The sequence below is a fragment of the Hyla sarda genome, chromosome 10 (assembly GCF_029499605.1).
Source record: "Hyla sarda isolate aHylSar1 chromosome 10, aHylSar1.hap1, whole genome shotgun sequence".
Classification (NCBI taxonomy): Eukaryota; Metazoa; Chordata; class Amphibia; order Anura; family Hylidae; genus Hyla; species Hyla sarda.
Genome location: NC_079198.1, coordinates 84,042,690 through 84,069,649, shown reverse-complemented (window position 1 = coordinate 84,069,649; position 26,960 = coordinate 84,042,690). Strand labels below are relative to the sequence as shown.

Here is a 26,960-nt window from a genome sequence, read left to right as displayed (position 1 = left end):
CAGAAACTATGGGTCTCCCACGTGGTTCTATAGGATTTTTATGTACTTTAGGTAGGCAGTAAAATAGTGGGAGTCGTTTTTCTGTATTTAGTATAAAATCAAACTCGTTCTTGGTTAAGATCTTCTCTTTCAGTGCCTCTGTGCATCGTTCCTCCAATTCTATGGCATATTGTGGTGTTGGGTCCTTAGGTAGACATTCGTATGTGTCTTGATCTTCCAACTGTCTATGGCACTCTTTAACATACCGTATTTATCGGCGTATAACACGCACTTTTTAGGCTAAAATTTTTAGCCTAAAGTCTGTGTGAGTGTTATACGCCGATACACCCCCAGGAAAGGCAGGGGGAGAGAGGCCGTCGCTGCCCGCTTCTCTCCCCCTGCCTTTCCTGGGGTCTAGAGCGCTGCTGTCGGCCCTTTTCACCCCCTGGTTATCGGCACCGCTGCCCGTTCTGTCCCCCTGACTATCGGTGCCGGCGCCGATAGCCAGGGAGAGAGAAGCGGCGCCGACAGCCAGGGGGAGAGAAGGGGCAGCGGCACCCATTGCCGGCGCCGCTGCCCCGTTGCCTCCCCCCATCCCCGGTGGCATAATTACCTGAGTCCGGTCCGCGCTGCTCCAGGCCTCCGTCGTGCGTCCCCGGCGTCATTGCTATGCGCTGAACGGCGCGGCGCATGACGTCAGAGCGCCGCGCCGTGCATAGCAACGACGCTGGGGACGCACGACGGAGGCATGGAGCAGCGCGGACCGGACTCAGGTAATTATGCCACCGGGGATGGGGGGAAGCAACGGGGCAGCGGCGCCGGCAATGGGTGCCGCTGCCCCTTCTCTCCCCCTGGCTGTCGGCGCCGCTTCTCTCTCCCTGGCTATCGGCGCCGGCACCGATAGTCAGGGGGACAGAACGGGCAGCGGCGCCGATAACCAGGGGGTGAAAAGGGCCGACAGCAGCGCTCTAGACCCCAGGAAAGGCAGGGGGAGAGAAGCGGGCAGCGACGGCCTCTCTCCCCCTGCCTTTCCTGGGGGTGTATCGGGGTATACACGCGCACACACGCACCCTCATTTTATCATGGATATTTGGGTAAAAAACTTTTTTTACCCAAATATCCTTGGTAAAATGAGGGTGCGTGTTATAGGCCGGTGCGTGGTATACCCCGATAAATACGGTATTTTACTGTGTCCCAGATGACGATTGCGCCTCCTTTGTCTAACTGAGGCAACTTACTGTATCTGATTAGTGTAATTGCCTTAGTGAGTGCAAGGATCCTGCACTCCCATTTTATGTAATTTTATACTGTAGCTCAATAAATTATTTTTCATATCTTGGACATAGACATTGATTTATTTGATACAGAGTCACACCACATTTTTCACCTACATAGTTTCACACCTCTACATAGTCACATTCTAACTAACCCACAATACATTTTCAACCACCATCCTCTAAACCACAAGCAGGTTAACTATATTGTCACTCTCATTCATTCTCTTCTCACTCATTCACACATTTATATACATACACATTGACATACTTATAAATACATACACCCACCCAATACAGCCTAACACACTCGTAGCATATCTAGGCCTGGAGAAGAAGCCAAACCACTGATTGTCTATTTTTACTATTTTCTGGAGTGCTGAGAGGGTATCTGTTACGCCGAGCGCTCCGGGTTCCCGCTCCTCCCCGGAGCGCTCGCTACACTCTCGCTCCCGCAGCGCCCCGGTCAGATCCACTGACCGGGTGCGCTGCGATACCGCCTCCAGCCGGGATGCGATTCGCGATGCGGGTGGCGCCCGCTCGCGATGCGCACCCCGGCTCCCGTACCTGACTCGCTCTCCGTCGGTCCTGTCCCGGCGCGCGCGGCGCCGCTCCCTAGGGCGCGCGCGCGCCGGGTCTCTGCGATTTAAAGGGCCACTGCGCCGCTGATTGGCGCAGTGGTTCTAATCAGTGTGTTCACCTGTGCACTCCCTATGTATACCTCACTTCCCCTGCACTCCCTCGCCGGATCTTGTTGCCATTGTGCCAGTGAAAGCGTTTCCTTGTGTGTCCCTAGCCTGTGTTCCAGACCTCCTGCCGTTGCCCCTGACTACGATCCTTGCTGCCTGCCCCGACCTTCTGCTACGTCCGACCTTGCTTCTGCCTACTCCCTTGTACCGCGCCTATCTTCAGCAGTCAGAGAGGTTGAGCCGTTGCTAGTGGATACGACCTGGTCACTACCGCCGCAGCAAGACCATCCCGCTTTGCGGCGGGCTCTGGTGAAAACCAGTAGTGACTTAGAACCGGTCCACTAGCACGGTCCACGCCAATCCCTCTCTGGCACAGAGGATCCACCTCCTGCCAGCCGGCATCGTGACAGAGCTGGCATCGTGACAGTAGATCCGGCCATGGATCCCGCTGAAGTTCCTCTGCCAGTTGTCGCCGACCTCACCACGGTGGTCGCCCAGCAGTCACAACAGATAGCGCAACAAGGCCACCAGCTGTCTCAACTGACCGTGATGCTACAGCAGCTACTACCACAGCTTCAGCAATCATCTCCTCCGCCAGCTCCTGCACCTCCTCCGCAGCGAGTGGCCGCCTCAGGCCTACGACTATCCTTGCCGGATAAATTTGATGGGGACTCTAAGTTTTGCCGTGGCTTTCTTTCACAATGTTCCCTGCACTTGGAGATGATGTCGGACCAGTTTCCTACTGAAAGGTCTAAGGTGGCTTTCGTAGTCAGCCTTCTGTCTGGAAAAGCTCTGTCATGGGCCACACCGCTCTGGGACCGCAATGACCCCGTCACTGCCTCTGTACACTCCTTCTTCTCGGAAATTCGAAGTGTCTTTGAGGAACCTGCCCGAGCCTCTTCTGCTGAGACTGCCCTGCTGAACCTGGTCCAGGGTAATTCTTCCGTTGGCGAGTACGCCGTGCAATTCCGTACTCTTGCTTCAGAACTTTCCTGGAATAATGAGGCCCTCTGCGCGACCTTTAAAAAAGGCCTATCCAGCAACATTAAAGATGTTCTGGCCGCACGAGAAATTCCTGCTAACCTACATGAACTCATTCATCTAGCCACTCGCATTGACATGCGTTTTTCCGAAAGGCGTCAGGAGCTCCGCCAGGATATGGACTTTGTTCGCACGAGGCGTTTTTTCTCCCCGGCTCCTCTCTCCTCTGGTCCTCTGCAATCCGTTCCTGTGCCTTCCGCCGTGGAGGCTATGCAAGTTGACCGGTCTCGCCTGACACCTCAAGAGAGGACACGACGCCGCATGGAGAATCTCTGCCTGTACTGTGCCGGTACCGAACACTTCCTGAAGGATTGTCCTATCCGTCCTCCCCGCCTGGAAAGACGTACGCTGACTCCGCACAAAGGTGAAACAGTCCTTGATGTCAACTCTGCTTCTCCACGTCTTACTGTGCCTGTGCGGATATCTGCCTCTACCTTCTCCTTCTCCACTAAGGCCTTCTTGGACTCCGGATCTGCAGGAAACTTTATTTTGGCCTCTCTCATCAACAGGTTCAACATCCCAGTGACCAGTCTCGCCAGACCTCTCTACATCAATTGCGTTAACAATGAAAGATTGGACTGTGCCGTGCGTTACCGCACGGAACCCCTCCTAATGTGCATCGGACCTCACCACGAAAAAATTGAGTTTTTGGTCCTCTCCAATTGCACTTCCGAAATTCTCCTTGGACTACCCTGGCTTCAACACCATTCCCCAACCCTGGATTGGTCCACAGGGGAGATTAAGAGTTGGGGTCCCTCTTGTTTCAAGGACTGCCTTAAACCGGTTACCAGTACTCCTTGCCGTGACCCTGTGGTTCCCCCTGTAACCGGTCTCCCTAAGGCCTATATGGACTTTGCGGATGTTTTTTGCAAAAAACAAGCTGAGACTCTACCTCCTCACAGGCCTTATGACTGTCCTATTGACCTCCTCCCGGGCACTACTCCACCCCGGGGCAGAATTTATCCTCTCTCTGCCCCAGAGACTCTTGCTATGTCTGAGTACATCCAGGAAAATTTAAAAAAGGGCTTTATCCGCAAATCCTCCTCTCCTTTCGGAGCCGGATTTTTCTTTGTGTCCAAAAAAGATGGCTCCCTACGTCCTTGCATTGACTACCGCGGTCTTAATAAAATCACGGTAAAGAACCGCTACCCTCTACCTCTCATCTCTGAACTCTTTGATCGCCTCCAAGGTGCCCACATCTTTACCAAACTGGACTTAAGAGGTGCTTATAATCTCATCCGCATCAGAGAGGGGGATGAATGGAAAACGGCATTTAACACTAGAGATGGACACTTTGAGTATCTGGTCATGCCCTTTGGCCTGTGCAACGCCCCTGCCGTCTTCCAAGACTTTGTTAATGAAATTTTTCGTGATCTCTTATATTCCTGTGTTGTTGTGTATCTGGACGATATCCTGATTTTTTCTGCCAACCTAGAAGAACACCGCCAGCATGTCCGCATGGTTCTTCAGAGACTTCGTGACAATCGACTTTATGCCAAAATGGAGAAATGTCTGTTTGAATGTCAATCTCTTCCTTTCCTAGGATACTTGGTCTCTGGCCAGGGACTACAAATGGATCCAGACAAACTCTCTGCCGTCTTAGATTGGCCACGCCCCTCCGGTCTCCGTGCTATCCAACGTTTTTTGGGGTTCGCCAATTATTACAGACAATTTATTCCACATTTTTCCACCATTGTGGCTCCTATCGTGGCTTTAACCAAAAAGAATGCCAATCCTAAGTCATGGCCTCCTCAAGCGGAAGACGCCTTTAAACAGCTCAAGTCTGCCTTTTCTTCAGCTCCCGTGCTCTCCAGACCTGACCCATCTAAACCCTTCCTATTGGAGGTTGATGCCTCCTCAGTAGGAGCTGGAGCGGTCCTTCTACAAAAAAATTCTTCCGGGCATGCTGTTACTTGTGGTTTTTTTTCTAAGACCTTCTCTCCGGCGGAGAGGAACTACTCCATCGGGGATCGAGAGCTACTAGCCATTAAATTAGCACTTGAGGAATGGAGGCATCTGCTAGAGGGATCAAGATTTCCAGTTATTATTTACACCGATCACAAGAACCTCTCCTATCTCCAGTCTGCCCAACGGCTGAATCCTCGCCAGGCCAGGTGGTCTCTGTTCTTTGCCCGATTTAATTTTGAAATTCACTTTCGGCCTGCCGATAAGAACATTAGGGCCGATGCTCTCTCTCGTTCCTCGGATGCCTCGGAAGTGGAGCTCTCTCCGCAACACATCATTCCTCCTGACTGCCTGATCTCCACTTCTCCAGCCTCCATCAGGCAAACTCCTCCAGGGAAGACCTTCGTCTCTCCACGCCAACGCCTCGGAATCCTCAAATGGGGTCACTCCTCCCATCTCGCAGGTCATGCGGGCATCAAGAAATCCGTGCAACTCATCTCTCGTTTCTATTGGTGGCCGACTCTGGAGACGGATGTTGTGGATTTTGTGCGAGCCTGCACTGTCTGTGCCCGGGATAAGACTCCTCGCCAGAAGCCCGCTGGTCTTCTTCATCCTCTGCCTGTTCCCGAACAGCCTTGGTCTCTGATTGGTATGGACTTTATTACAGACTTACCCTCATCCCGTGGCAACACTGTTGTTTGGGTGGTCGTTGATCGATTCTCCAAGATGGCACATTTCATCCCTCTTCCTGGTCTTCCTTCAGCGCCTCAGTTGGCAAAACAATTTTTTGTACACATTTTTCGTCTTCACGGGTTGCCCACGCAGATCGTCTCGGACAGAGGCGTCCAATTCGTGTCAAAATTCTGGGGGGCTCTCTGTAAACAACTCAAGATTAAATTAAACTTTTCTTCTGCTTATCATCCTCAATCCAATGGGCAAGTAGAAAGAATTAACCAGATCCTGGGTGATTATTTACGGCATTTTGTTTCCTCCCGCCAGGATGACTGGGCAGATCTTCTACCATGGGCCGAATTCTCGTATAACTTCAGAGTTTCTGAATCTTCTTCCAAATCCCCATTTTTCGTGGTGTACGGCCGTCACCCTCTTCCCCCCCTCCCTACTCCCTTGCCCTCTGGTGTACCCGCTGTGGATGAAATATCTCGTGATCTTTCCACCATATGGAAAGAGACCCAAAATTCTCTCTTACAGGCTTCATCACGCATGAAGAAGTTTGCTGATAAGAAAAGAAGAGCTCCCCCCATTTTTTCTCCCGGAGACAAGGTATGGCTCTCCGCTAAATATGTCCGCTTCCGTGTTCCCAGCTACAAATTGGGACCACGCTATCTTGGTCCTTTCAAAATTTTGTGCCAGATTAATCCTGTCTCTTATAAACTTCTTCTCCCTCCTTCTCTTCGTATTCCTAATGCCTTTCACGTTTCTCTTCTTAAACCACTCATCATCAACCGTTTCTCTCCTAAACTTATCTCTCCCACTCCTGTCTCCGGTTCTTCAGACATCTTTCCCATAAAGGAGATACTGGCTTCCAAAAAGGTCAGAGGAAAAACCTTCTTTTTGGTTGACTGGGAGGGCTGTGGTCCTGAAGAGAGATCCTGGGAACCTGAGGACAATATCCTAGACAAAAGTCTGGTCCTCAGGTTCTAAGGCTCCAAGAAGAGGGGGAGACCCAAGGGGGGGGGGGTACTGTTACGCCGAGCGCTCCGGGTTCCCGCTCCTCCCCGGAGCGCTCGCTACACTCTCGCTCCCGCAGCGCCCCGGTCAGATCCACTGACCGGGTGCGCTGCGATACCGCCTCCAGCCGGGATGCGATTCGCGTTGCGGGTGGCGCCCGCTCGCGATGCGCACCCCGGCTCCCGTACCTGACTCGCTCTCCGTCGGTCCTGTCCCGGCGCGCGCGGCGCCGCTCCCTAGGGCGCGCGCGCGCCGGGTCTCTGCGATTTAAAGGGCCACTGCGCCGCTGATTGGCGCAGTGGTTCTAATCAGTGTGTTCACCTGTGCACTCCCTATGTATACCTCACTTCCCCTGCACTCCCTCGCCGGATCTTGTTGCCATTGTGCCAGTGAAAGCGTTTCCTTGTGTGTCCCTAGCCTGTGTTCCAGACCTCCTGCCGTTGCCCCTGACTACGATCCTTGCTGCCTGCCCCGACCTTCTGCTACGTCCGACCTTGCTTCTGCCTACTCCCTTGTACCGCGCCTATCTTCAGCAGTCAGAGAGGTTGAGCCATTGCTAGTGGATACGACCTGGTCACTACCGCCGCAGCAAGACCATCCCGCTTTGCGGCGGGCTCTGGTGAAAACCAGTAGTGACTTAGAACCGGTCCACTAGCACGGTCCACGCCAATCCCTCTCTGGCACAGAGGATCCACCTCCTGCCAGCCGGCATCGTGACAGTGCCGGCATCGTGACAGTATCACTCCTTGGCTAAATTCTCGGTCAGATTTTTGTGTGGTAGATAGAGTACCTCCATGCTTTAGTGTTTCCCATCTATACTATCATGTTATTAGTCTGGGGGGGTACAATATCCATGACAGTTGCGCTTTAACCCCTTAATGACATAGATCATTTTGGCCTTGAGGGCACAGACAATTGTTATTTTCACGGGTTTTGTTTTTTCCTCCTCACCTTTTAAGAGCTGTAGATGTTCTCTCTTTCCTCCACAGAGCCATATCAGGGCTTGTGTTTGAAAACTTTCATTTTACCATAAAATGTCCGTCGAAGCCCAAAAAAATAGTATTTGGGGGAGGGGGTGATAAAGTCGAAGGCTGCAATTTGCAGCTTTTGCGAGTCTGTACATCCATACAATTTCAACAAGACACAGTTTATATAAGTTTTACTACCGATACTTAAAAAAAAATTATAACTTTTATATGAAAATGCTTATGCTTAAAATTGTCCTTTTCTGACCACTAAAACTCTTTTATTGTTTCAGTTATGGGGCTGTATGAGGGCTCATCTTTTGCACAGTGATCTATAGGTTTTACCAGTACCATTTTTGTTTTGATGGGATTTTTAAAATCACTTTTTAATTTTTTTTCCAGTATAAGTGACCAAAAATCTGCAATTCTGGTCTTTGGTAATTTTTTTTGTTTTTTGTTTACGTCAATCACTGTGCAGTTTCACTAACATTATATTCTAATGGTTTAGACATTTCCACATGCATCGATACCAAATATGTCAATGTTTATTTATGTTTATATTATTTTATTTGAAAAATTTAAAAACGTGGAGGATATAACCCGTAGAGAACACACAATGTACATGTAGGTTGCTGTGCCCTGGTACTTGATAAGGTAAAGATGGCCGGGGGCCGCCACTAATAGTCACGCTGATGTCTCCTTATTGCAATACTGATCAAGGCATCTAAAGTACCTGAAGGGCTTTGTGAGACTCCTCAGACCACCATCAGTGTGGTTTCGGGGGTCTGATGAGTCAAGATGGCAGCCTGAGTCAATATGGCAGTCGATGGGGACCAATATCTAGAAGGGGCACAATATGGGGTCCCTTTTAAAATATAGGGGCCTTATATTGGGGCACATTATAGTGGGCTAATAACAGTTTGGGGATCTATTACTGCATGGGGCAATATTACTATCTGGGTGGCTATACAGTCATGGCCGTAAATGTTGGCACCCCTGAAATTTTTCTAGAAAACAAAGTATTTCTCACCGAAAAGCATTGCAGTAACACATGTTTTGCTATACACGTTTATTCCCTTTGTGTGTAAAGCAAAAAAAAAAGGAAATTAGACATTGGACATATTGGACATGATGTCACACAAGCTCCAAAAATGGACTTGACAAATTTATTGGCACCCTTTCAAAATTGTGGAAAAATAAGATTGTTTCAAGAATGTGATATAATCTTTTTTAACCCTATCCCTACCTCCTTTAAACTCACCTGGGGCAAGTAACAGGCATGTGCAATATAAAAATCACACCTGAAAGCAGATAAAAAGGAGAGAAGTTCACTTAGTCTTTGCATTGTGTGTCTGTGTGTGCCACACTAAGCATGGACAACAGAAAGAGGAAACGAGAACTCTCTGAGGACTTGAGAACCAAAATTGTGGAAAAATATCAACAATCTCAAGGTTACAAGTCCATCTCCAGAGATCTAGATTTGCCTTTGTCCACAGTGGGCAACATTATCAAGAACTTTGCAACCCATGACACTGTAGCTAATCTCCCTGGGCGTGGACGGAAGAGAAATATTGATGAAAAGTGTCAACGCAGGATAGTCCGGATGGTGGATAAGCAGCCTCAAACAAGTTCCAAAGATATTCAAGCCGTCCTGCAGGTTCAGGGAGCATCAGTGTCAGCGCAAACTATCTGTCGACATTAAAATGAAATGAATGTGTGCAAGGCATCATGGAATCTGAGGATTAACAACGGATTTTGGGTCGCACTTTACAGCCCAGTGTCAAAAAGCTGGGTTTGCGTCTTGGGTCTTCCAACAGGACATATGTTAAAAAGCACCCAGAAATGGATGGCAACAAAGCCCTGGAGAGTTCTGAAGTGGCAGCAATTAGTCCAGACCTAAATCCCATTGAGCACCTGTGAAGAGATCTTAAAATTGCTGTTGGGAAAGGGCGCCTTCCAATAAGAGAGACCTGGAGCAGTTTGCAAAGGAAGAGTGGTCCAACATTCCAGCTGAGAGGTGTAAGAAGCTTATTGATGGTTATAGGAAGCAGCTGATTTCAGTTATTTTTTCTATAGGGTGTGCAAGCAAATATTAAGTTAAGGGTGCCAATAATTTTGTCCTGCCCATTTTTGGAGTTTAGTTTGACATTATGTCCAATTTGCTTTTTTTCTTCCCTTTTTTGGTTTAGTTCCAATACACACAAAGGGAATAAACCTGTGTATAGCAAAACGTGTTACTGCAATCCTTTTCTGTGAGAATTACTTAAAGGACAACTGTAGTGGAACACTTTTATATATGCCCGGGCCTCAAAAATAAACAAAATAAACTCATACATACCTTCCTACTAGCCCACGCTGGTCCGGCACAGGCCTCACGGTCTGGCAGTGCTGACTTCATTCCACTTCCTGGGACGGGGACGCCGCAGAGCCTTCGGCGTATCACCGGCCGTAGTGAGGTCCCGCCCCAGCCTGTGATAGGCTGAGCCCACTGTCATGTATGGAGCTCTGGCCGGCTTCTTACATGACAGTGGGCTCAGCCTATCATCGGCTGGGGCGGGACATCACTACGGCCGGTGATACGCCGACGGCTCTGCAGCGTCCCCGTCCCCAGGAAGATATATGACGTCAGCACTGCCGGACCGTGAGGCCTGTGCCGGACCAACGGGGGCTCGTAGGAAGGTATGTATAAGTTTATTTTGTTTATTTTTGAGGCCCGGGCACATAGTTACATAGTTACATAGTTAGTATGGTTGAAAAAAGACATACGTCCATCAAGTCCAACCAGGGAATTGAAGTGAAGGGTGTAAGGGGATAAGGGAAAGGGATGTAGTTTTATAATTCTGCATAAGAATTAATGTTATTTTGTTCCAGGAATGTATCTAACCCTGTTTTAAAGCTGTTAATTGTTCCTGCTGTGACCAGTTCCTGAGGTAGACCGTTCCATAAATTCACAGTCCTCACGGTAAAGAAGGCGTGTCGCCCCTTTAGACTAAACCTGTTTTTCTCCAGACGGAGGGAGTGCCCCCTCGTCCTTTGGGGGGGTTTAACCTGGAACAGTTTTTCTCCATATTTTTTGTATGGGCCATTTATATACTTATATATGTTTATCATATCCCCCCGTAAACGTCTCTTCTCAAGACTAAACGATTGTAACTCCTTTAATCGCTCCTCATAGCTAAGATGTTCCATGCCCCATATTAGTTTAGTCGCGCGTCTCTGCACCCTTTCCAACTCCGCAGTGTCCCTTTTATGAACAGGCGACCAAAACTGAACAGCATATTCCAGGTGAGGCCGTACCAATGCTTTATAAAGGGGGAGTATTATGTCCCTGTCCCTTGAGTCCATGCCTCTTTTTATACATGACAATATCCTGCCGGCTTTGGAAGCAGCAGCCTGACATTGCATGCTATTCTGTAGTCTGTGATCTACAAGTACACCCAGATCCTTCTCTACCAGTGACTCTGCCAGTTTAATCCCCCCTAAGACATGCGATGCATGCAGGTTATTAGTACCCAGATGCATAACTTTACATTTATCCACATTGAACCTCATTTGCCAAGTGGATGCCCAGACACTTAGTCTATCCAAGTCATCTTGTAACTTATGCACATCCTCTATAGACTGTACCGTGCTACAAAGCTTGGTGTCATCTGCAAAGATAGAAACAGAGCTGTTAATACCATCCTCTATATCATTGATAAATAAATTAAACAGCAGCGGGCCCAGTACTGAACCTTGGGGTACACCACTAATAACCGGGGACCAATCAGAGTACGAATCATTGACCACCACTCTCTGGGTACGATCCATGAGCCATTGTTCAATCCAGTTACAAACTAAAGTTTCCAAGCCCAAAGACCTTAACTTACCTGTCAGACGTCTGTGAGGGACAGGTGGCCGAAGAAAGCAAAACTAATCCTAAATATTTTTTTAGATATATAAATACAAAAAAACCAAGGACAGAGCATGTAGGACCCCTTAATAATGATAATGGGGAGGTTGTCACGGGCGATCAAGAGAAGGCGGAGCTACTGAATGGGTTCTTTAGTTCTGTATATACTATGGAAGAAGGAGCTGACATTGGCCAGGTCAGTGCTGGTAACACATCATATAATGTATTGAACTGGCTTAATGTAGAGATGGTACAAGGTAAGTTAAGTAAAGTAAATGTAAGCAAATCTCCAGGGCCGGATGGACTACACCCAAGAGTTCTTAGAGAGGTAAGTTCAGTAATATCTGTACCCTTGTTCATGATATTTAGAGATTCTCTGGTGTCTGGTATTGTGCCAAGGGACTGGCGCAAGGCTAATGTGGTACCAATCTTCAAGAAGGGCTCTAGGTCTTCGCCAGGCAATTATAGACCGGTAAGTCTAACGTGCATTGTGGGTAAATTGTTTGAAGGACTTATAAGGGATTACATACAGGAATACATAGGGGATAATAGTATTATAAGTGATAGCCAGCATGGGTTTACTAAGGATAGAAGTTGTCAAACCAATCTAATTTGCTTTTATGAAGAGGTGAGTAGAAGCCTTGACAGAGGAATGGCTGTGGATATAGTGTTTCTGGATTTTGCCAAAGCGTTTGATACTGTCCCTCACAGACATCTGACAGGTAAGTTAAGGTCCTTGGGCTTGGAAACTTTAGTTTGTAACTGAATTGAACACTGGCTCATGGATCGTACCCAGATAGTGGTGGTAAATGATTCGTACTCTGATTGGTCCCCGGTTATTAGTGGTGTACCCCAAGGTTCAGTACTGGGCCCGCTGCTGTTTAATTTATTTATCAATGATATAGAGGATGGTATTAACAGCTCTTTTTCTATCTTTGCAGATGACACCAAGCTTTGTAGCACGGTACAGTCTATAGAGGATGTGCATAAGTTACAAGATGACTTGGATAGACTAAGTGTCTGGGCATCCACTTGGCAAATGAGGTTCAATGTGGATAAATGTAAAGTTATGCATCTGGGTACTAATAACCTGCATGCGTCGTATGTCTTAGGGGGGATTAAACTGGCAGAGTCACTGGTAGAGAAGGATCTGGGTGTACTTGTAGATCACAGACTACAAAATAGCATGCAATGTCAGGCTGCTGCTTCCAAAGCCGGCAGGATATTGTCATGTATAAAAAGAGGCATGGACTCAAGGGACAGCGACATAATACTCCCCCTTTATAAAGCATTGGTACGGCCTCACCTGGAATATGCTGTTCAGTTTTGGGCACCTGTCCATAAAAGGGACACTGCGGAGTTGGAAAGGGTGCAGAGACGCGCGACTAAACTAATATGGGGCATGGAACATCTTAGCTATGAGGAGCGATTAAAGGAGTTACAATTGTTTAGTCTTGAGAAGAGACGTTTAAGGGGGGATATGATAAACGTATATAAGTATATTAATGGCCCATACAAAAAATATGGAGAAAAACTGTTCCAGGTTAAACCCCTCCAAAGGACGAGGGGGCACTCCCTCCGTCTGGAGAAGAAAAGGTTTAGTCTAAAGGGGCGGCACGCCTTCTTTACCGTGAGGACTGTGAATTTATGGAACGGTCTACCTCAGGAACTGGTCACAGCAGGAACAATTAACAGCTTTAAAACAGGGTTAGATACATTCCTGGAACAAAATAACATTAAAGCTTATGCAGAATTATAAAACTACATCCCTTTCCCTTATCCCCTTACATCCTTCCCTTCAATCGCCTGGTTGGACTTGATGGACGTATGTCTTTTTTCAACCATACTAACTATGTAACTATGTAACTATCAAACGCTTTGGCAAAATCCAGAAACACGGGCATATATAAAAAGTGTTCCACTACAGTTGTCCTTTAATTTCCTAGAAAAATTTCAGGGGTGCCAACATTTACGGCCATGACTGTAGAGTCGGTGCTGGAAAAGTGAGGACCGTTACATGTTTGTCTTACAGATTCTGCAAAAGACAACTTGTGGCTGGAAGAAATCATCACAGCGATCTGGACCAGATGGAAAGGACAGGAAAAGATAACGCGAATGAGAGAAGACTGTCAGTGACTGGATGTAATTGTACAGTATGTAGTAACTTACATGTTCTGCAGAGCACCTGTGTAGTCCTGGCATCTATCTCTATACAGTCACGTTATAGGGGGAATATTAGTCTGTGTATAGTGGCTTTTTTTTATTAGCAGTATGGTGGTACTATGTTATGCTTATGGTGTAGCGGTATTATTTGGTAAAAGCATATTTAGTCACTATGTGGTAGTGGTTGCCAGGATGTGATGTGTTTTTTGGTTCTTGTGTAGTTGTATTATTGTTTATATTGATCTTAGTATACCGGGTTTTGTTTGCTAATAATATGGCTGTAATATCATGGTCATGTTTGCTCCTTGTATATTGGTGTTGTGGTATGGGGTGTGATGCAGAGCAGATGAAAGTACCCTAGGAGCAGATGGCATTAACCCCTTGTATTTGTGACGCCAGGGCGTTGTTTATCCTCAATACAACCTGAAGGTATACCGCTGGATCCTGGGCTAGGCACTGACTAATGACTCTGACGCCAAGTTACGGACAACGGTAGCTTTACTGAGTGACAGATGGTACAGTCTGTACAGTTCAGCCAGGCCCACAGAGGTGACCAGTGACTTCAGAGACCTTAAGGGCTTGCTGGGACTTGCAGTGGTTTTGGGCAATTTAGTGCAGGCCACGTTGACTTGACAATAGATGACAGTGACTGACTTGCGTTGTGACTAATGACTGACAAGACTGTGACTGTGGATTACTTGCAGGTTTGTAGCTTGTGGCTGCAGACTGCACTTGAGACCTCCTATGACTCTGGACACACACTTAGGCATGACTTGACTGGACCTCAGCAGGAAGCAAGAGAGAGAGAGCAGAGGCTCCACCCAGAGCTTTTATGGGGGAGGCTCTGGAGGGATCCCATTGGTCACCCTTAAGTCACCTGGTCACTGATACCTCCTGGGTAACAATCACATGACAACTCACATGGTAAACAGTCTTAAAGTGACAACGCTTTCTTCACACATCACACAGTATAATACATAATAAACATGTTTACATGGGGGACAGATGCAAGGGGGGCCCAGGGGACACTGAAGGGAGGCTGCCTGACAGGGCAGCAAGGGTACGGGGTAAAACCTCCTGTACTGGGCCACCTCAGTGTTATTTGATAATCATGTGACATGGTTGAGAGGTTTACATTATTATCATACATGGTTACACAGGGTTAAAAGGTATAGCTCTGAGGTCTCACTGATCTGTGCTGCTCGAGCAGGGCTGTGTTTTATTGCTCTGTTATGCATGACAAGTATACTCTTCATGTGTAAGCAACCAGTTATCGCCCCATGAGCATTATCACCTGGATCGTGAAGATTATTGCTTTATATCCTTGGTGATTACTTGAAGATATTTGCATGTAGAAACAGGCATAGAGAACCCATCACAGAGCCCATCAATGAATCTGTGGAGATATGTGCATGTAGATACAGGCTTAGGGCTTGGTTCACATGTGCATCAGAGCAACCATCACTGATTCTGTCAAATTTGTTGGGGGGAAAAAAAACAAGCAGTGCACACTACTGGATCCCATTAAAGTCAAAGAGGTCTGTCTGTCATAGAACAAATTTGGCATCATTTTAGTTTTTTTTTGTACCTGTGGTGAGGATGTTATGAAGGGCAGATGTTATTACCCTAGGGGCAGATTGCATTAACCTCTTGTGTTTGTGATGCCAGGGGGTGGTTTTACCTCTACACCACCCGAAGGTATGGCTGATGGATCCTGGGCTAGGCACGGGGAAAATATGACTCCGACGCCAAGTTACGGAACAACAACAGCTTTACTGAGGCAGACAGATGGAATAGTCATTACAGCTCAGTTAGCCCAAGGTGGTACTGAGGCAGACAGATGGAATAGTCTTTACAGCTCAATTAGGCCCAAGGTGGTACTGAGGCAGACAGATGGAATAGTCTTTACAGCTCAGTTAGGCCCAAGGAGGTGACCAGTGACTTTAGAGACTTGCGGGCTTACTGGGACTTGTAGTGGACTCGAATTAATTGCTTCAGGACCATGCTGATCTTAACTGACTTGATTAGGACTGACTCCCATAGACTTGCATAGCGGGGGTGGGGCGTAATGTCACACGGGGGCGGAGTCGTGATGTCACGATACTCCGGCCTCCTGGTCGTCACATGGCAGATTCTGAGCTGGCAGCGCGGCATGCAGCTCTCCGAGGTGGGTGCTGAATGCAAGATTGCGGGGGCCCCCAGCGTCGGGACCCCCGCGGTCAGACATTTTATCCCCTATCCTTTGGATAGGGGATAAGATGTTTTAGGGCCAGAGTACCCCTTTAAGGTTCACCTGTGAGGCTGGCAACACATTAGCCAACTTGGGTGGGGCTTATAGCCTGCCTCCCTCCTCCCATTGTATGTGTGCCCAGCCACACTGGAGGTAACTGGGAGCAGGCTGTGAGTCAGGCCTAATGCTGTTGTAATTGCCTACTGGTATTGTCCATAAAGCACAGGTAGGTTTAGTGTTAGGTCCCGTGCCACTTGAGAAACCTTGGTGTTGGTGTGCGGGCTCAGGTATGTCCTTCATATAAGGATATACTGGCTATTGTCTCAATTTTACATCAGTTTGAGGGTTAGTCATATGTCACTGTTTACATCTACCACAGTAGTGCACCTAAATTTATGTATTACTCTATATGTTATACATCCACACCTTTCATCTGGTGTAGGATGCCATTGTGGTACTTGTTGTCTGCTGCAGGCATCCTCCATTGTATGCATTTTATGCTGGGGATCGCCCTTAGCAATGGACCACAAGCTCAGGATCTGCTCCCCCATCATAAATGCACAACTGCATTTGAGGTTGAGCACCTCTTGCTTTTTGAGACCACATTTTTTCTTGTTGTTGTTTAACCTTTTCAGGACGTAGGGACTATGCATACGCCCTGCATCCCGAGTCTTTAAGGACGTAGGGTGTATGCATACGCCCGTGGGAATTCCGGTCCCCACCGCTAGCCGGTTGGGGACCGGACCGGGATGCCTGCTGAAATCATTCAGCAGGCATCCCGGCAAATCAACCCCCCCCCCCCCCCCCCCCCCCCATGTCGACGATCGCAGAAAATCGCATGTCAATTCAGACATGCGATTTTCTGCTATTCCAGGCTGATCGGGTCTCTGAGGGATAGGAGCAAGATTGCAGTGCTGCGATCTCCTCCTATCCCCTGCCATTAGTCAGAAATGAATTCTGATCAATTGCAGTGCACGACAAGGGGTTGCCATGGAAACCCCCACTCTGCCCACCCCTGGATGTCGGGCAGAACGGGGGGAGAAGATGGCGGTAGGTACCTGACCAGAAGATGCCGCGGGGGCCACCGATCATCGTTGGAGACTGCGGAGATCAGGTAGGGAAGCGACGGTGGGGGGGGGGGGCCTAAGGAAGAGGGCAGTAAAGCGATATTTACTGCTGCCCTTCTAGTGGTTGCCAAACTGCATGCTGGGCATGCTGGAAGTTGTAGTCTTGCAACATCTGGAGGGTCACAGTTTGGAGATCACTATTATAGTGGTGCCCAAATGGTGGCCCTCCAGATGTTGCCAAACTACAACTCTCAGCATGCCTAGACTGCCCAGGCATGCTGGGAGTTGTAGTTCTGTAACATCTGTCCCTTCAGATTTTGCAATTTTCATGAAAATTTTGAAAATTGCTGCTATATTTTGAAGCCCTCTAATTTTTTCAAAAAGTAAAAATATGTCCATTTTATGATGCCAACATAAAGTAGACATATTGTATTTGTGAATCAATATAAAAATTATTTGGAATGTCCATTTTCCTTACAAGCAGAGATCTTCAAAGTTAGAAAAATGCTAAATTTTAAAAATTTTCATGAAATTTGGGGATTTTTCACCAAGAAAGGATGCAAGTAATGACGAAAATTTACCACTAACATAAAGTAGAATATGTCACGAAAAAACAATCTCAGAATAATCGGTAAAAGCATCTTAGAGTTATTAATGCTTAAAGTGACAGTGGTCAGAATTGCGAAAAAGGGCTGCGTCCTTAAGTTGAAAATGAGCTGCGTCCTTAAGGGGTTAAATCCTATATTTGGAGGTTTATAAACTCCACAGTTAATGCACCTTGATCTCTTTCTAGGCTGCATTAAGGTTCACCTGTGAGGCCTGCAACACATTAGCCAACTTGGGTGGGGCTTATATACTGCCTCCTTCCTCCCATTGTATGTGTGCCCAGCCACACTGGAGGTAACTGAGAGGAGGCTGTGAGTCAGACCAAATGCTGCTGTAATTGCCCACTGGCCCCTGCTATTGCCCATACAGCACAGGTAGGTTTAGTGTTAGGTCCCGTGCCACTTGGGAAACCTTGGCGTTGGTGTGCGGGCTCAGGTATGTCCTTCCTATAAGGATATACTGGCTATTGTCTCAATTTCAAAATCAGTTTGAGGGTTCGCCATATTTCACTGTTTACATCTACCACAGTAGTGCACCTAAATTTATGTAATACATCGCAATAGATAACATAGGCACTTATTAACCAGTTAACATACTCAGCTTAAGGGGGGGGGGGCTCAGGGGTCACTGCAATAGAGTCCGCCAGACAGGACAGCAAGGGTACAGGGGTGCAAAAGTAAAATGCTGACACAGATGTGAACCTGGCATATCTTGTAATTCTGTTTTGTGAAGGGTTTTTTTTGCATTTCAGGCTCTACTTGGTTTTGACCAAAAATTTTATTTTATTCCCTTTTTATTTTTTTAAATATATAAAATGCTTTGATGCGAAATTGCATCGAGGTGGCTTTAATTGTAGAGCACAAGGTGTCAACTTTTACAGAACAAAAGCGGTACAGCCACATGCATCAATAGCGTTTCCACTATGAAATTCACTGCAGAAAAGTAACCAACAAAAATATTGCAGCTTTGTTGCAGATTTTCCATAGCAGATTAAACTTTTTTCTCTTTGTTTCTTAACCCCTTAAGGACCAAGCTTTGCGTACCTGTACACCCGTGGGAATTCTGGTCCCCACCGGGCGGGGATCGGACCGAGATGCCTGCTGAAAACGTTTAGCAGGCACCCCGTGCAAACCCCTGGGGGGTCTGGAGTCTCCCCCCCCCCCGATTCAGACCGGCGATTCTGGGTCAGTTTGGTCTCCGGTGACCTGGGACGCCACCTATTTCCCTTAACCGGCAGAAGTGAGGTGCCACCTCACGATCGGTGTGATTAGTCAGCCGGAATGTTCGGTGGGGAGGCTTACCCGGGGTCCGGTGTGGAGGTGGTCCTGAGCGGCGGTGGTCCCCGGCGGTCTATGGAGGAGGGATCTAACAGCGGTTTGCCTCCTGCTGTTGCCTAGCAACAACTCCCAGCATGAAAAGCCAAAGGACATGCTGGAAGTTGTAGTTTTGCAACAGCTGGAGGCACAACTGCAACTCCCAGCATGCCCTTTGGCTGTCTGGGCATGCTGGGAGTTGTAGTTATGAAAAATAGTGCCTCCAGCTGTTGCATAACTACAAATTCCATCATGCATGGACAGCCAAAGGCATGCTGGGAGCTGTAGTAGTGTGCTTCCAGCTGTTGCAAAACTACAACACTCAGCATGCCCTTCAGGTGTTAATGCATGCTGAGAGTTGTAGTTTTGCAACAGCTGAAGTCACACTGGTTGTGAAACAGTTTGTTCCCTACCTCAGTGTTTTGCAACAGCTGGAGGCAAACTGGTTCCGAAACTATTCCCAGCATGGAACAGACTGTTTCATGATGGGAATAGTAGTACCTGTACTAATAGACAGATCCCAGCAGGTATCACTCCTTACACCCGATGCGATCGTCCTATCTATTGCAGCGCTCACATCTCTGCTCTGTACTAGAATAGAAATTCACATCACTCATTCATATTTTCCGCCCAGAGTGGAGATTGGCCGGATGGTTGCAGCGAATTACCGCTCTCAGAGGGAAATATGAATGAGTGATGTTCTATTCATATCACTGGCCCACCGTAATATAGTGCAGAAATGCGGAGCGCAGAAGAAAGCCGCTCTGCATCTCTGCAATAGATAGGACGATCTGCAGGTACTACTACTACCAACATGGAGCACACTCTGCTCCATGCTGGGAGCTGTAGTACCTGCAATAATAGACAGATTGCAGCAAGTGTAACTTCTGACACCTGTTGCTATCTGTCTATTAATACAGGTACTACAGCTCCCAGCATGGAGCAGAGTGTGCTCCATGTTGGGAGTAGTAGTACCTGCAGTTAGGGAAAGATCACTGTGGGTGTCACTCCTGACACCAGCTGTGATCCTCCTGTATAATATATAGATGCGACCGGACACTTTTCTATGGTCCCCTGCACTGACGTATATATACACACCTATTCATATTTCCCACAGAGTAGTGATTGGCTGGAACCATCTGGCCAATCACGACACTCTGCAGGAAAGATGAATGTGTGTGTGTGTGTATGTGTGTGTATATATATATATATATATATATATATATATATATATATATATATATATATTATACAGCAATGCAGGGAACCATAGAAGAGCGGCCGGCCGCATCTATACATTATATAGAAGGATCGCAATGGACTCTGGGTGATCTGTCAATTAGTACATGTACTACTACTCCCATCATGGAACAGTGTGTTCCATGCTGGGAGTAGTAGTACTACCTAAAAAAAAATGTAAAAAGAAACACACACTACATTTTTATTATTGTCGGCTACATTTTGAAATTTTTTCCATCACTACTGTGTGTGTGTGTATATGTGTGTGTGTATATGTGTGTGTGTATATATATATATATATATATATATATATATATATATATATATATATATATAATTTTTTTTATGGTATCCTACCAAATTTGAATAAAACAGGTATCTCCATCACTTTTTTTGGATCGCTAAAGTCCAAAAAAGAATAAAAACCGCCTGCAAAAATGCCAAAGGTAAAACCCATATGGCGTTTTTCTTGGCATCTTTTTTTTTTACTCCCATAGACTTCTATGGGAGAAAAATGCCACGATTTCAGGGAAAAAAACATGGGCTCAACATGCTGTAATTTTGCAAACCTCCAAGGAGCTGAAAGAGGGAAAAAACGCCAAAAGGAGAAGAAAAAAAATGCCTAACTGAAAAACGCAAAGTAAAAAAAAAAATTTGCGATTTCTCATTGATTTACAGCTAATGATGAAGTAGTAAGGAATCAGTGCAGGCACTGCGGGCTTTTCATTACTAGCAGTCTCTAAATGGAAGCCAATAGCTGGCGGCAGAAGTAGCAACTAACGGGTGGTGCTCATTTGTGGAAAATATAGCATGTGAATACAGTCCAATTGTAGAAAGAACAAAGGCACTCACCCTGTGCTGTGAAAACTTCTTCTTTATTCCTTAAAATCACACATCAGAGCAGGAAAGCGTCGGCTTGCCGCAGTGAGTTCAGAGCGCCAGTGTGCAAGATTGCTGGTGACAGCTGTTTCCTTCCAAGAGGAACTTCAATGGACCATTTTCCCTTACCTGTGCACTCCTCTAAGTACACTCCTCTTCTAGTGATGTGGAACACAGGTAAGTCGAAATTAGTTACAAGTAGGAAAAAGTAAAGTGCAGTGCAAATATTCAAATGCAAATACAATTTACAATAGGTGTCACATATATGGACATATTAATAAGGACATCTACTTGAAAAAAATCTTCTTTCATGCAATGTTACAGGAAGACTGCAATATCTATTCTATCATTGAGACCTGCTTTTTCCTGCGCTTGCGTGCGCAGGATCCATCTGGCTTCTAGTTCACATAATCTCTTGATGTTATCATATCCTTCCATTAAGTCTAATTTCTGTATACCCTTAAACATGAGTTTTTTGGTTTTACCGCCATGTACAGTATCGATATGTTCTCAGTCGCGGGGACCCTTTTCCTTTGACATGTTCCCAGAATCTAATATTGACTGGTCTAATAGTGCTCCCTATGTAAAATCCTTTACATTCACAAATAATAGCGTGTACAATATATTTCATTCTACATCACATAGATTCTTTAAGTTCTCTTGTGACACCTCCTATATTCACGTTTGCCTGTAAGGCTGCTTTCACAATATGAGCATTAATCCGTTATTAAACGTCCGTTTTCTGTGTAAAAACAGATGTTTAATAATGGGTGCTAACGGATGAATAAATATTCATCCATTAAAAGGCCCGTTATCCCTCATGTATGTCCGAACACCTCTGCCTACAGACTCCCACAGCTGGGACTACTACTACTCCCATCATGGAACTGACTTGTTTCCGTGATGGGAGTAGTAATTCCCTGGCTGCAGGAGTCTGCAGACAGCTGGGGAGGCTACATTAGTGTTTGTACTACAACCCCCATCATGGAACAGAGTCCAAGCAGGGGAGCGGGTGGCATTCTCTGCAACCCTGCGATGTATCAGTGTGTTTTAACTTTAATTTTTGAATCCCCGCGGGGAGCCCTGAATGGTCGGTACCGAGGAGCCATTCAGGGCTTTCAGCGGGAGATTTAAAAATGAACATTGTGACTAGCAGGGGGGCCATATCTATATTAAAAGCACTGTGGGGGGCAAGATATATAGCGCTGCAAGGGGGGGCAGACATATAGCCTATATATCTAGCCCCCCAGCACTCCCCTGCTTAATAACTTCAGATCGCATCTGGTCTCAGAAGTGAAACCCAGTGCGATCAATCCCTCAGCCCCTGTACTACAATACCCATCATGGAACAGACTCTGTTCCATGATGGGGGTAGTAGTACAAACACTAATGGAGCCTCCCAGCTCCGCAGCTAGGGAATTACTACTCCCATCATGGAAACAAGTCTGTTCCATGATGGGAGTAGTAGTAGTCCCTCAGCACTGCAGGAGTCTGCTGATGTCACCTCTTATAATAACGGGTGTATTTACTAATGTCCGTCGGCCATAGACTTCAATGTTAAAAATAACGTCCGTTAATTTATCCGTATCTTGTGATGGAAAAAAAAATGAGTGCATGTTCCGGCAATTCTAATAACATCCGTTATTCATGAAGGACTATAACGGATCATAACGGATAATCAAAATATCCCATAGACTTGAATGGGATTTTGTAATGGACATTTAACATCCGTTATTAAGGCTTTTCTAACAGACACTTATAACGGATCTTTTAACGGATGAATTTTATAGTGTGAAAGCAGCCTACGGTAGTGTGTGCACCAGTTAGTGTCCTTTCTTGCGGTTCCCTTTTTGTTTGCATTTTTTTTTTTCAGCCAATGATCTGACTTTTCAGTATCGTGGACGCGACTTCTCACTAATACATCTTTTAGAATTTTTGTGCGTTTGAACGTGACCATAGGTTTTTGTAGTCTAACGTTCCATATTGTGGGGTCTCTTTCTATTAATCCCCAATGGGGGAAAAAATTTATTTTTTTAATAACTTCTGCTAAGGGACTCAACCTAAAAAAAAGAAGCGGCCAGTATCTGTTTCAGAATTTTGTTTATACCTGGCATGTTTTCGGTGGCTTTTTTTCAGCTAACATCTGGCTGCAGCGTTTTTTGGCTGAAAAAACGCCATTCAGCAGAATTGGCGTTTTTTTTTTTTCCACCAAAAAAAAAAAAGTGGAATTCCAGCCTTACAGCGGTTCTGACATAAACGCACAAAAAAAATAAATAAAAAAACACCCACATGTGACCACATTTTGGAAACTACAGTCCTCACAGAACGTAACAAGGGGTATAGTGAGCCTTAACACCCCACAGGTGTTTGAAGAATTTTTAGTTGGATGTGAAAATGAAAAACTTGTATTTTATCACTGAAATATTTGGCATAACACCAGCATTTTATTTTCACAAGGGGTAATAGAAGAAACGTGTTTACAAATTTTGGGGGACTTTTCCTATTACCCCTTGTGAAAATGAGAAATTTGGAATAACACCAGCATTTTAGTGACTTAAAATACAAATTTTTCATTTTCATGGACCACTGTTCCAAAAATCTGTCAGACACCAGTGGGGCGTAAATGCTCACTGCACCCATTATTACATTCCTTGAGGGGTGTAGTTTCTAAAATGGGGTCACATGGGGGGGCGCTTCCACTATTCTGGCACAATGGGGGCTTTGTAAACACACATGGCCTTCGAGTCTAGCCAAATTGTCTCTCCAAAAGCCCAATGGCGGTCAATCTTCTGAGCCCTGTAGTGCGCCAGCAGATCACTTTATGTCCACACATGGGGTATTTATATATACTTAGAAGAAATGGGATTACAAACTTTGGGGGGCCCTTTACATAAGTATATATAAATTCCCCATGTGTGGACATAAAGTGATCTGCTGGCGCACTACAGGGCTCAAAAGAGAAGGAGCGCCATTGGGCTTTTGGAGAGAGAATTTGGCTGGAATCAAAGGCCATGTGCGTTTACAAAGTCCCCATGGTGCCAGAACAGTGGAACCCTCCCACACACACACACACACACACACGTGACCCCATTTTGGAACACCCCTCAAGAAATGTAATAAGGGGTACAGTGAGCATTTACGCCCCACTGTTCCAAAAGTCTGTCAAACGTCAGTGGGGTGTAAATGCTCAATGCACCCACTGTTACATTGTGTGAGGGGTGTTGTTTCTGAAATAGGGTCACATGGGGGGGTTCACTGTTCTGGCACCATGGGGTTTTTGTAAACGCACATGGCCCTCGACGAATCCCAGCCAAATTCTCTCTCCAAAAGCCCAATGGCGCTCTTCGGAGCATTGTAGTTCCCCCCCCCCCCCCCGCAGAGCACGTTACATCCACACATGGGATATTTCCATACTCGGAAGAAACGGCATTACAAGTTTTGGGGGGCGTTTTCTTCTACTACCTCATGTACAAATTGTAAATTTGGGGACAACTGCATTTTAGTGTAAAAAAAAAAAAAAAAAAAAAATTCATTTACACATCTGACTTTAACAAAAAGTCGTCAAACACCTGTGGAGTGTTCAGGCTCAGTGTACCCCTTGTTACGTTTCTTGAGGAGTTTAGTTTCCAAAATAGTATGCCATGTGTCTTATATTTTATTATTATTATTATTATTATTATTATTATTATAATTTTTTTTTCTGTTCTGGCAGCATAGGGGCTTCCTAAATGTGACATGCCTCCCAAAAACCATTTCAGCTAAATTTGCTTTCCAAAAGCCAAATGTCACGCCTTCTTCTGAGCATTGTAGTGCGCCTGCAGTGCACTTGATGTTCCCATGGGGTATTTCCATACTCAGTAGAGATGGGGTTACAAATTTTGGGGGGCATTTTCTCCTATTACCCCTTGTAACATTTTGGGGAAAACTAGCATTTTAGTGAAAGAAAATAATTATTTTACACATCCGACTTAAGTAGTCCAACACTTGTGGCGTGTAAAGGCTCACTGTACCCCTTGTTGCGTTCCTTGAGGGGTGTATTTTCCAAAATAGTATGCCATGTGGGCTTTTCTAGCACCATAGAGGCTTCCTAAATGTGACATGCCCCCCAAAAACTATTTCAGAAAAACTCACTTTCCAAAATCCCATTGTCGCTCCTTCCCTTCTAAGCCCTCTAGTGCACCCACAGAGCACTTTACATACACATATGTAACTTTACGTACACTTACTCAAGAAATTGGGTTACAAATTTTGGTGAGAGATTTCTCTCCTTTTACCCCTTGTAAAAATTCAAAAACTGGGTCCACAAGAACATGCAAGTGTAAAAAATGAAGATTTTGAATTTCCTCGTTTACTTTGCTGCTATTCCTGTGAAACACGTAAAGGGTAAACACACTTTCTGAATGTCATTTTGAATACTTTGAGGGGTGCAGTTTTTATAATGGGGTCATTTATGGGGTATTTCTAATATTAAGGACCTTCAAATCCACTTCAAAACTTCCCTGTCGTCCCTCAGCAGCACAAACGGGGGTTCCGCCCCTCTGTGAGCTAATAGGACAGAGGAATTTTTTACTATAAAAAAACAAAAAAACATAGTGAGGCACCTCCCCAAGTGCCTATATAATGCACCTGCTCACACCAGGATAGTGAGTTGTTTTTTTCTGTCCTTGTGTGAGCTGGACGTGCTGCGCCGTTGTCCCGCTCCTATATGATCTATATTTTGTTCTTGTCTACACCCTGTGTGTATTTGTTTCCCTACCTGTATCTCTCAGGTTTCTTCTCAGTGTTCGGCGCCATTTTCCCGGAGCCTCGGCGCCCTGTGGATTCGGCGCTGTTACGCGACGTCCCCTCCGGTGATGTCACCGGAAGCCGCTTCCGTTTTTTTTGCAAGGAGCGAGACGGCGATTATTTTAGCAGCAATTGCATTTCTTCTCATTTATCTTTTGTTTTTAAGCTCTCACCCTAGGGTTTCCTCCTATTGTTTCTTCCTTTTTAAAGCTAGTTTTCTTCCTCCCGGTTAGACCGGAAGTAGTTGGGCGGAGCCTATATGTCAGCACAGTGGTGCCCTATTTAAGGCTGAGAGTTCTCCAGTTCAGTCTCTCTGAGCTGGCTGGTGTTCTGTACCTTTGCTGTTGTACTGTGTCTTACCTGCCTGTTTTTTTCTTCTATCCAAGTTTGTACTTATCTTGTAGGTTTTAGGTTTCTCTCTCTCTGTTTTAATTTCTGGTTCTACTTTTTAATAATTTTTTATATATATTTTTTTTTATTTATAGATGTCATCTATGGATTCTGGGGGCTCTAGTGGCCGCAAGGACCCTAGGGGAAAATCCACACATAAAAGGAAGCATATAGAGTGTTCTTCCTGTAATACTCCATTACCTGATGGATATGAATTTTCCACTTGCAATACCTGCCGTCCTCGTTTGCCTCCAAACCAGGAACCGTCCATGCAAGACATGTTTTTATGGGTGAAGGATTTTGTAGCCTCCTCTATTAAGGAGTTAAAAGACTCCCTCGCTGTAGCCCCACCGGTAGCAAAAAACCCCAGAAGGGGTGAATCTTCCACCTTAGTACTTTCTGAAGAGGAGTTTAGGGTGGTAGATGAGGCAAATTCGTCATCTTCTGAGGACATAGTAGTCCAAGGGAAAGATCATTTCCCAATTGAGAAATTCCCAAAATGTATCCGAGCTGTGCAGTCGGAAGGTCTGCCTGAAGGGCAGGAAGAAACCCCTTCAACCTCTAGGGGGCCCAGAGTCTTCTCAGTTGATGATTCTCTTATGGAGTTGATTAAAGGGGAATGGGTGAATCCAGAAAAGGCTCCTGTTATCAACAGGCGTTTTAAAATCCTCTTTCCCCTCGATCAAACTAAGTGTAAATCTTGGATCTCTCCCCCCAAGGTTGATTTCGCTATTGCGAAATCATCAAAAAGAACCATTATCCCGTCTAAAGACGGGTCTAACCTTTCCGATCCTATGGACCACAGAATTGAAGTGACCCTAAGACGCGCATATACTACTGCTACCAGTCAGACC

At 46.0% G+C, this 26,960-nt stretch overlaps 1 protein-coding gene across 2 annotated transcripts in view; it reads left to right on the top strand.

Annotated features, from left to right (window-relative positions):
• LOC130294632 (uncharacterized) overlaps nt 1–26,960 on the top strand; it is a 181,529-nt gene that overhangs the window by 26,585 nt on the left and 127,984 nt on the right. The window contains exons 1-2 of one of the 2 annotated variants that reach the window (XM_056544781.1): nt 7,846–7,979; nt 13,467–13,562. In XM_056544781.1, the coding sequence (XP_056400756.1) occupies nt 7,907–7,979; nt 13,467–13,562 (169 nt within the window). In that variant the 5' untranslated portion in view covers nt 7,846–7,906. Of the gene's footprint in view, nt 1–7,845; nt 7,980–13,466; nt 13,563–26,960 lie in introns of those variants that run through there. The other variant, XM_056544782.1, reaches the window with a different exon arrangement.